This window comes from Sorghum bicolor, chromosome 2 (genome assembly GCF_000003195.3).
Source record: "Sorghum bicolor cultivar BTx623 chromosome 2, Sorghum_bicolor_NCBIv3, whole genome shotgun sequence".
Taxonomy (NCBI): domain Eukaryota; kingdom Viridiplantae; phylum Streptophyta; class Magnoliopsida; order Poales; family Poaceae; genus Sorghum; species Sorghum bicolor.
In genome coordinates, this window is record NC_012871.2 from 2,402,568 (window position 1) to 2,413,401 (window position 10,834).

General features: G+C 44.7%; 1 protein-coding gene across 1 annotated transcript; it reads right to left on the reverse strand.

Annotated features, from left to right (window-relative positions):
* On the reverse strand, nucleotides 340–2,938 carry LOC8086379. The gene is made up of 2 exons (XM_002461378.2): nucleotides 1,591–2,938; nucleotides 340–1,473 (listed from the first exon to the last, which is right to left on the reverse strand). The coding sequence occupies exons 1-2, from the start codon at nucleotides 2,280–2,282 to the stop codon at nucleotides 753–755; spliced, it is 1,413 nt and encodes a 470-aa protein (XP_002461423.1). The 5' UTR covers nucleotides 2,283–2,938; the 3' UTR covers nucleotides 340–752.

Sequence of the window (10,834 nt, forward strand, 5' to 3'; positions counted from 1 at the left end):
AGAACATAAGACTATCTCCAACAATCGTCACTCAAAATACAAGACCCATTTGTCCTTTGGTTAGCGCTACAGGTAAAAAGTTGCATACCTATTTTTAGTCTTCTCCAACAACAAGACCTAAAAGACAACACTCTCTGCAAAATAGGTCTCGAAAAGAGAGGATACCCAAATTTAGATTATGGCTCTCCTGATACCCAAAGTGGGTCTTCTGTATGGGTACTCTGTTGGAGGCTATAGGTATTGTGTTGGATACCCATTTTTGAGTTTGGTTCCCAAATGGGTATGCCGTTGGAGATAGCGTGACAGGATGACAAGAAGATCTCTTCTTCCCTCCATCGATTCATCAATTCCAATTCACCTTCAAACTTTCCTTGCTCTGGAGTAGCTACCACTTCGGTAGCCAGCACGACGAGGAGCACAACAGTTCATTCTCCTCGGCCAAACAAACAAAAAAAAAAGAACACTGGGAATCCAAAAACACCCACCACTCACCCCAGTTTCATTGCTTCTTCTAGACTTTAAAAAGCACCTAGAAGACCAACAACACTCATCACTACTCACCGAAAAATTACAGGCAAGCCACAATCGACCAAAACAGCCCAAAAAACAAGCTCGTCCGATCACCGCCTCCCCAAAACTTTGCGACCAGACGACATCACACACACTCTCTCTCTCTCTCCCTCCCGCAGACCGGCAAGCCCCTCCCTCCAGTCCTCCACACTTAGCTTCCACTCCCTCCAATGCCCGAGGGGTCACCGGACCAGCTCAGCGCGAGACGCCGACAGCTCCCGGCGAAGCTTACACGAGAAGAGCCGGCACGCGTCCATGCTGAGGTCAACAGCGGCCGCCAGAGCCACGAACGCGGCGGCATCCTCAGCGCACCCGACGTGGCCCACGCCGACCTCCACCGTCGGCCTGCTGCACCGTCCTTCCCCCTGCACAGCCGCCGACATCACGAAGCCCCTGAACGTGCCGAACGGCCACACCCCGCCGCCGTGGTAGTGGCCCAAGTCGCCGCTCCCACGCGGGCTGCACCCGGGCGACCCGAACGGCTGCGCCGCCGTCAGGTCGATGGCGAACCGCCCGCCGCGGGACGCCGGGAGGCCTGACTCCGCCACGCACACGCCCGCGTTCGTGTGGCCCGGGACTAGCTCGAAGCGGTACCCCAGGGTGTCCCCCCCTCCGCCGCTGCCGGAGCGCTCGCGCCAGCACTCCAGACGGCCCCATGGTGTCCAGGTCCCGTCGACCGGGCGGAGGATCAGCCACCCGCCTGGGTTGGAGCGGCTCACGCGGTCTGTCCCTCGGGACGCTACGAACGGCGTCACCATTGATGCGAGTGCCACCGGTGAGCCTGAGAGGTCGTGCACCGTCACTGACCACCCCTTCCGCTCCTTCCCCGCCCGCTCCCGGTCGGAACCGAACTTGGCCAGCCAGTTGCGCGGCCCCGCGGTGCCCGGATCAGACTGCACGGACCTGGATGGATCATGAAGTGGGAGGGAACAATTACATCGGTCGTCCGTCCATGGATGAGGGATTTCAATGAAGATTTGCAATTGCTTTGCAATGGGGGGAGAACGACGGAGAACTGACCGCGAGCGGAGGTCGCTGTTGCTGCGGCAGGAGAACTTGCACGTGAACATGGGCTGCTTCATGCTCCCCTTCACCTGAAGCACCTGCGGGCTACACTCAGGCTCGCCGTCGAACTCGAAGACGAACCTCGGGTCCGGCTCAGCACGGACGGTGAGGTTAAGCTGCGCCCTCGCCGCGGTCTTGCCACGCCCGCCGGAGCGGCGCTTGCCGATGGCGACCCATCCGCTGTGGAAGACGACGGGCTTCGCCATAGCAGCACCGAGGTCAAGCGGGACGACGAGCTTCCCGATCAGCCTGCCGGAGTTGACCCCGCCTCCGCCTCCGCCGCAGGACGCGCCGCCGCCGCGGCCGGCGTAGACGGCGACCTTGAGGCGCGCGGTGCGGCGGCGGAGGCGGGCGCCGAGGAGGAGCGCGGGCTTGGCGGCGGCGCGGTCCAGGTCGGCCTTGGAGACGTGGAACGCGGCGGCGAAGGCGCCCGTGCACGACGCCGGGCCTTCCTCGGTGGGTGGCAGCAGCGGCGCCGAGGCCGTCTGGTAGGGGAGCTTGTTGAGCCGGATACGGCAGTAGCATGGCGCCGTGGTCGGGTGCACCCCGGAGCCGGACGCGGCGGTGCTGCGTGGCGCGGTTGTTGACGCCGGCATCTTTAGCGCCAGGTTGCCGACCAGCACCCGCACGAACGGGCACGGGTCCATCGCTCACGGCGGCAGGCAGGCAGGTCGCAATGCCTGCGACGACGACGACGAATCGGTGATGCGAGGCGTGGCAATGCGGATGGGAGGCGGCAATGGCGGGCGGAATCGGAGACGAAGACCGGAAGGGGGGGGAAGGGGAAGAGGAAAGGCTGGCACGGCGGCTGGGTGTGTTTTCGATTTTCTTCTTCGCGATGGGGAAGGAGTTGAGTGGTGACGAGGGATCATAGGCCTAGGGTATAAGACTGGCCTCGGCCAGCCTGGATCCCGCTCCGGTGAGCTGTTCACCTGCGCGCGGGGGGGCGGGGGCCTATTTCCTCGTCGCCAGCGGTCCCGTCCCTGTCGCGGACACGTGGGTCCGGACCCTTGAGGTGGATGTGGATCCCAGCTGTCAGTGTGAGAATGTGGATGCGAACTCGGTGGAGTCAGGATAAGGCTGGTGGTGGGCGTACGGGGAGGCGTGCGAGGCCGGTCCTCTCTGCCCGGTCAGTCCACTCCAGTCCAGTACAGCTGCATGCCAGGCGCTTTTGCGGTGGGGCAGCGTGGGGTCGTCCCTGTGGCCGTTTTTCCTGGACGCCTGCCTCTTCTGCCGTTCTGCGTTCCCCTCCGGTTCTCCTCCCGCGGAGGGGCTGTTTAGTACTTTCGTTTATTTAATCACTTTCGCTTGTTTTTTTATAATTATTATCTAATTAATTGTTAATTAGATTCAAAAAATATTTCATAAATTAGAAATAAATTATATAATTAGTTATTTAATACTCTATGTATTTGTAAGATTTGATGTAATAGAAAACTTTTAAAAAAATTTAAAATTTTCCAGAAACTAAACAGCCGGTCACTTAACGGCGACGGCAAGCGATTTCACCGCGCCTTTTTTACCGAGCCAGCGGCGGAAAGGCGGATCCTACAGTACAGCCACAGCATCCTCGGCGGCTGCGTGAGAAAGGACGAAAGGGACAGGGCAGCGGGGGAAGCCGCAGTTCGTGGGCCCACAGTGCCGGCGAGCCTGCCGGGCCATCACTGCCGGCGCGGGGCCCTCAGCTGCGGCGTCGCGGTCCGGGGCCTTGTTTAAGACCGGTTTAGATTGGGGATGAAAATTTTTTGTGTGTCACATCAGATGTGTCGGAAGGATGTCGGGAGAGGTTTTTAGAAACTAACAAAAAACAAATTACATAGCTCGTCAGGAAACTGCAAGACAAATTTATTAAACATAATTAATCTGTCATTAGCATATGTGGGTTACTGTAGCACTTAAGGCTAATCATAGAGTAACTAGGCTTAAAAGATTTGTCTCGTGATTCTCAACTAAACTGTGTAATTAGTTTATTTTTTTATCTACATTTAATGTTCTATGCATGTGTCCAAAGATTCGATGAGATGGATGAAAAATTTTTTGGTGGGGAACTAAACAGGGCCTTAGTTCCTTGCCGAAATTTTTTCGACACCGTAGCACTTTCGTTTGTTTGTGGTAATTATTGTCTAGTTATGGACTAACTAGGCTCAAAAGATTCGTCTCGTAAATTTCGACCAAACTGTGCAATTAGTTTTTAATTTCGTTTATATTTAATACTCCATGCATGCGTCTAAAGATTCGATGTGACGGGGAATTTTGAAAAGTTTTTGGATTTTAGGTGGAAGTAAGGCCTTGTTTAGTTCCCAAAAAATTTTGCAAAATTTTTCAGACTCCCCATCACATCGAATCTTTAGACACATGCCTGAAGTATTAAATATAGACAAAAATAAAAACTAATTGCACAGTTTGGTCGAAATTTACGAGAAGAATCTTTTGAACCTAGTTAGTCTATGATTGGATAATATTTGTCAAATACAAACGAAAAAGCTACAGTGTCGATTTTGCAAAATATTTTGGAACTAAACAAGGCCTAAACAAGGCCCGGATGTCAGTGGGCGCGGGGGAATTGGATCATCAGATGAGGTGTCGCCTTTGCGGTGCCGGTGCGACTGGCTGCAGTGCAGTTAAAGATTAAGGGTAACGGCCCCAGGTTTTGCGGTTTTGCCCCTTGCCGGACGGGGAAAAAAGGAATCGTGACCGCTTTGCGTTGCTTTGCTTCACAGCGGGGGGAGTGTGATTGTAGCAAACAAAAAAACTGCAATCAAACAAATCATACTCCATATGATATACCTACAGGGGCTCGAACCAAAAATATTTGAATGAGCAACGCAAGTGAAGTGAAGTTTCAAAAATATTACGTCCACATGATATACCTTGTTTTCCACATCCACATAAGTTTTTGGTGCATATATATGAAGGGATCTTTTTTTACCTCCAGCAACCGAACGACCGCACCTACAGGGGCTCGAACCGTGCACGTTTGGGTGCGCCGAACGGACACCTTGACCATATGCTCCGTGGAGCCGTTGAGAGTGTTTAGAAAATTGAAAAAGTGATTATATCTCTCGCTTTGGATTTTCGTATCAAAAAATTAATTAATGTGTATAAAATATATACAATATTTCTACCACTAAATAAATTTATTAAAGAAAATTAGATTCAAAAATCCTTCCGATGATGTCGATTATATGTAATATAAATATTAAAAAATTTTAATACATATTTTGTCAAAGATGTTTCTCGACAAACGAAAACGAAGAAGGGAGTAGTACCTTTTATCTAGAAACATATGCCCGTCCCAAAATAACCCGTTGATAGTTATTTTGGGACCAAGGGAGTAAGAGAGTGTTTAGTTGGTGTTAAAGTTTAATAGGTACTGTTGCATTTCGTTTTATTTGACAATTACTGTCCAATCATAGACTAATTAGGCTTAAATGATTCGTCTCGCAAATTACTCTCTAGTTATGTTTTTAGTTTTATAAATAATCTGTATTTAATACTTCATGCATGTATCTAATATATTCGATACGATGGTTGTTAAAAAAAATAAGGCCAACCAAACAGGCCCTAAATTAACATGGAGAATTAGGCCCTATTTTGGTTAGGCCTGTTAGACTTTACCATCTGTGACATCGAATGTTTGGACACATGTATAAAATATTAAATATAGATAATTTACAAAACCAAAAACACAACTAAAGAATAATTTGCGAGATAAAATTTTTACTCTATGATTGACACTAATTTCCAAATAAAATAAAAATGTTACAGTACAAACTTTAACAACAGACTCCTTGGAATGTGTAGAATGTATAAATGATAATTCCGGCGGGAGCCTTAAACGTGGACAGCGGGTGTCATTAGGTAGAGTAGAGGAATTTGACCTGCAACAGCATATAAAAAGAATATTAGTCTATGATTCCGTAAAATAAAACTAAACATTGTGTAAAATTTTTGGTAAAAAGATAGTTATTCTTCATTTTAGATTTTGGTTTTAATAGACAAAAGAAAAAGCATAAAAGAGTCTCAAGAGGACCTCTTGAGAACAATAAATTCTGTATTTTGAACGAAACTAAACATAACCTTAAAAAAATTGGTATTTTGTATTCCATCGTTTTTTGGGCCTTTAAAGTAGTTGGTATTTTGTATTTTGTATTTGAAACTAAACAACCCTTACTCTTACTGTATATATTGAAAAGAAAAACATAACATGAGAAGCGGAGAAGACAAACATGAAAAGAGAGGAGGAGAAGACAAGACAAAAGAGGTCGCACGGACGCAATCATAGGGATTCCCCTCTCGCTCTCCAATCGCAGGTGATGTGTTCGTCTGACTGCTCGGTGGGTCCAAGGCATGCGGGACCCGGTTGAAAGTCACGTAGCCCGTGCCATTCATGGTCGACACAAGCAGGGCGCATGACGAGTGGTTAAGCTGTTCTAGTACTCGTATTGTTCTTTTTTGAAAATAGCAAAATGGAAAATTTTAAAAGTGTGGTTGGTTTGGTTGGACTACAGCTGGGCACAGGCTGTTCCGGATGGACGGACGGCCTGCCGGCCTGCTTGCCTGTCCTGTTGAATTGAGGCACTCCGTTTCGAATTCAAACCTTATTTTATTATTCATATGCTCATCCAGTAGTTGACATGCGTACTTTTTTTTAAAAAAAAAGAAAAGGTCCACATTCTCCAAACTAGAAAAATGAATGGATAAAAAGGACATGCGCAGACATGAGCAAATTTTGTGTCACCGTGTACGAGCTGCCAATGGACAATGGTGGAGCAGTAGCATACCAACGAACGCCGCATGAGCAGCTGTCTCCCGGAGGCAACCCATTAGAGTAAAGTATTACAGTGAGCTTATAAATCGGCTAAATACTGAGGTGGATAAAAGAAGAGAGGAGAGAAAAGAAGCATGCTGTAAGTTTACAGTCAGCTTGTAATCATAAAATTCTGTGAGAGAGATAAGTGAGTTATGTATTAATAATGAATAGCTAACTATTGTATGGGTAGGCTGAAAGAAAGCTACAAGTAACCTTACACAGCCAGCAAGTGGATTGTATTATTAAACTTGCTCTTAGAAGACCTAGATTCAAAATGAGTCTCGACATAATATCTATAATATCTAATAGAGTACCTATATGGAAGATCTATTTTTGATATGAAAAGAGGTATAACCCAAATAGGAGTATCGTTTCTCCTCTAGATCCATTTGCAAGTAGGGTTTTCTTTTGAGTCTTATTGTTAGAAAAGATTAAAAATAGATATAGAACTCTTTGCCTGTAGCGTTAACTTGGAATGGATTTTATATTTTGGATGTATTGACCGCCGTGGTCACCTAGGATGATTACTGGCAGGGCACTATGCTTGGTTTCAGGTGATTTTTTTTATCACCAATCACATTAAATGTTTGAATATATGTAGAGACGAATCTGCACCCCAGGCTAAGGGGTCTACAGCCTGAGGTGTAGTATAAAATTGCTAAGAATACCTCCTCATCTCCAATCCAAAATAGTTTAGTCTAGATATTCAGCCCTACTCGGTACTAATGTGTCGTGGGATTTTTAGCCTTCTCTTACTATTTAGCCCTCCCTCTTGTATCATTTCTGAATATATATTATTTGCAACACTAAGACAACAACTAGAGGATAATTTGCGAGATGAATCTTTTAAAACTAATTAGTCCATAACTAAACACTAATTATCAAATAAAATAAAAATACTACAGTATCATCACTCCAACAAAATACCCCTAGTCCCTAGACCATGTAGTATATGCTAGTACTATAGTACTACTACGTATTTGCTGCAGTTCTGGTAAACTGGTCACGTGAGAGGAAAGTGCATATGCCAATCAGCCAATGCATGCATACAGTTGGCTATTGAGAACTGACCTCGTATATACTATTACATCCCTCGTAAAATTCCAAGCGCTTTCTGACGACACTCACAATACAGACTCTATCATGGAGTCTAAAGTTATTTATTATTTTAAACAATGTAGACTTGGAGTCTAAATAAGACTTGGAGTCTTATTTTTTCTACCTCTTTCTTCAATAAATACGGTGCCACATCAGCAAAATACCATAAATAATATGTAATTAATTGTCTTGGACTCTATAATAGAGTCTTGCATTGGGAGTGCCCTGATGAATATGAATGTGCAGTGCTGGTCGTTAAGAAAAAACAATACATTCTGTACACAGGTTTATGTACGAGTTCATTCAAAAAAAAAAATGAGCCCTCGTACCCTCTGTTCGCTTACACTACTTCAATAATACTTTTTATTGAAATAATACTATTTTACTCTTACAATATTTTAATACAAATTTTGCCATAAGCTAAGGCTATGTTTAGTTTCTCATATAATGCAAAATACAAACTACTTTAGAATGATAAAATATAAAATATTAAAAATTTTACGGTTATATTTAGTTTCATTTAAAATACAGAATTTATTATACTCATTAGAGCTTTTTAAGGCTCTTTTGGACTTATTTTTGACCTCTTGAAGCTAAAATAGAGAATAGTTACGTTTTTGTTAAAATTTTACAGGATGTTTAATTTATTATACAAAATAATAAACTAAAACCTAAAAAAATATAAGATAAAAGAAGAACTAAACACACCCTAAATTTCAGCTAAACATACTGAGCAGAGCCGGCGGCCAGCTGGCCACATCAAAGCAAGCAAGCTGGGCTCCCGCTTTGCTAGTGCTTCTCACGACGATTTGATGTGATTTCAAACAGAATTAGAGTGGTTTGAGCTTATCAATCAAATCTGCCAATCATTTAACAGTATTTTTCTATCACAATAAATCAGCAAACAGCCAAACAAATAAGGTGAGCTTTTTATTTTATATGCAAACAGCACACTACTAGGCTAGCTGTACTGTAGTGCAAACAGCAACTTTATAAATCCGATTGAGCAAGCGTTGCTTTCTGTTTTTGGTTGGGTCCGTCTGCATGGGCCCTCAAACCTCAAGCCACGCTAAATAAAGCTACACTACTAGGCTAGCTGGTGAACAGGTGAAGCTAAAGCAAAGATTAAGAGCCTCCTTTTTTCTTTGCTTTGCTTTGCTCCCGGCCTGTCTGTCTGTCTGTCTGTCTGTTATGGATAGGCTGGCACTAATCATGGCGCTAATGACCGCTGGCCTGCCACACCACACCAACGACGCTGAATCTCCGCCCCCGAAATTTTGCTTTTTGTTCCATTCCATCTCGTGTGTGCTACACTCCAGGTTCAGCCTTTATCAGATGATGCATTCATTCAGCAGATGTTTACCTGTGCTGTGCTGCTGTATAGAACGAGTTCTGCAGAGCAGAAGAAAAAAACACCCACACCAGGTACTTTAGCCCCTCAGATCGGATTAATTAACTGCACCTGCTCGCAATCCATCTCGTAAAGTTTCGGTTTGTTTTTTTTTATCTACTGATGACCACGCCAATGCCAGTAATATATCTATCGTCAGTGCTCATCAGCTGGCGGCCGGCCGTTTTTTTCTATTCTACTCCCCATGTCATTATCACATAATTACTCTATATGGCAGGGCAGCAAAGCTAGCTAGCATGGTTACAAAAGGATGTGACGATCAGACAGACGATCCAGAATTTTTAATCCCCTCGTCTTCATCAGTCAGACAGTCAGTCACAAGATGCAACAACAACAGATCCTGCGCTGCGTGGAGTCACCCAGGCCAGCCAGACCGTGTGAATAATAGGGCTTTAATTTGACCACGCCATCCTGCACGCGACAGGTACTGTGTAATTAACAAACCAGCTGTTGTGAGCACTATAGGCTGTATCCACTCCCTTGGCTGCGTGCGAGCTGCGAAACCAAACAAGGTGCAAATTAATTTGAGGCCCCTGCTAGTACCAAGAAAGACTTGCAGGCGGTGATGCATTTTCTCAGATGCACAAGGGTGTATCATGGTCAGATGAACTAATTAAACTACTACACTGTCAAGCTTTGTGGTTGGTTGGTTGCAACAGAGATCGACTGACAAGCAAACCTGTCAAACTCGGCCACATGTTTCCAGTTGAATACTACTTGGGATGTGACTTGGGAGTTGGGACAAGGAGATTTGGGTAGCTACGCACGCCTGCTCCAAAGCTAAGCAACTCTCGTGAGTGCCTTCGATCTCGGCAGATCGCGGCCCGGTGGAGGAAGTAGTCATAGTCGTGCCTGCTCGCTTCCAAATAAGGACGGACGACCATGTATGTCTTGGTTTCCTAATTCTTTGTTCTAGCCCTGCGCATAACACGGTTGTCATTATTGTTCAGTGATTATTTCATCTCAATCGCTTATTGCTCTCGACCTTTAAAAATAAAATAACAAATCTCTCTCACGTGGATCCAGGAGAGGCCATACGCAGCCAGCTAGTTTGGTTGCGGTGTACTCCGTACAAGTGAGCAGCTAACAAGCACAACACTGATTGCACGTGGATGGGAGTGGATGTCTATTTCGAAAGAATCTTGTTCCTCCCATCTCAACAAGTTGATGTGATCCGGTTAAGCATTCGTGCCATGCTGTCTCCTTACCTTACTCTTCATTTTTCCTAGTAGCCTCTTTAATCTTTATCTGAAGTACCCCAAGCATTATAAAAAAGTAATGCAAGTACATTATTACATAAAACATTTTCCATAACTTTTCCGACCGGTTCAATAAAAATTGTTTATAATAATATATACTGCCGGTCCCTAATAAAATCGTAGGCGCAAATGATTCTCACAGCCGCCGAGCCATGTAACCTTAGGGTCGAAAGTATTGGCACCAAGTCAGAAATCAAACCTATCAGGGCATATTTAAGAAAAACTTTCAAAAAAGGCTAAAAACAAAAAAGACATGTAGCTAGAATTTGAATGACCTCTCGAGGCATATTTAAGAAAAACTTTCAAAGAAGGCTAAAAACAAAAAAAGACATGTAGCTAGAATTTGAATGACGATATAAAAAGGGTTCTCCTTCCATCCCAAATTATAACATGTTTGACTTTTTTGACCCCAAGTTTAACCACTCGTTTTATTCAAAAAATTTATGCAATAGTAAAATTGAAATCATTCTTGAAGAACTTTTATTAATAAACCAAGTCATGACAAAATATATAGTATTTTGCATAAATTTTTGAATAAGACAAATGATCAAATTTGATGTAAAAAATGTCAAACATCTTATAATTTAGGATGGATTAGCTTGACTCTCACATGGCATC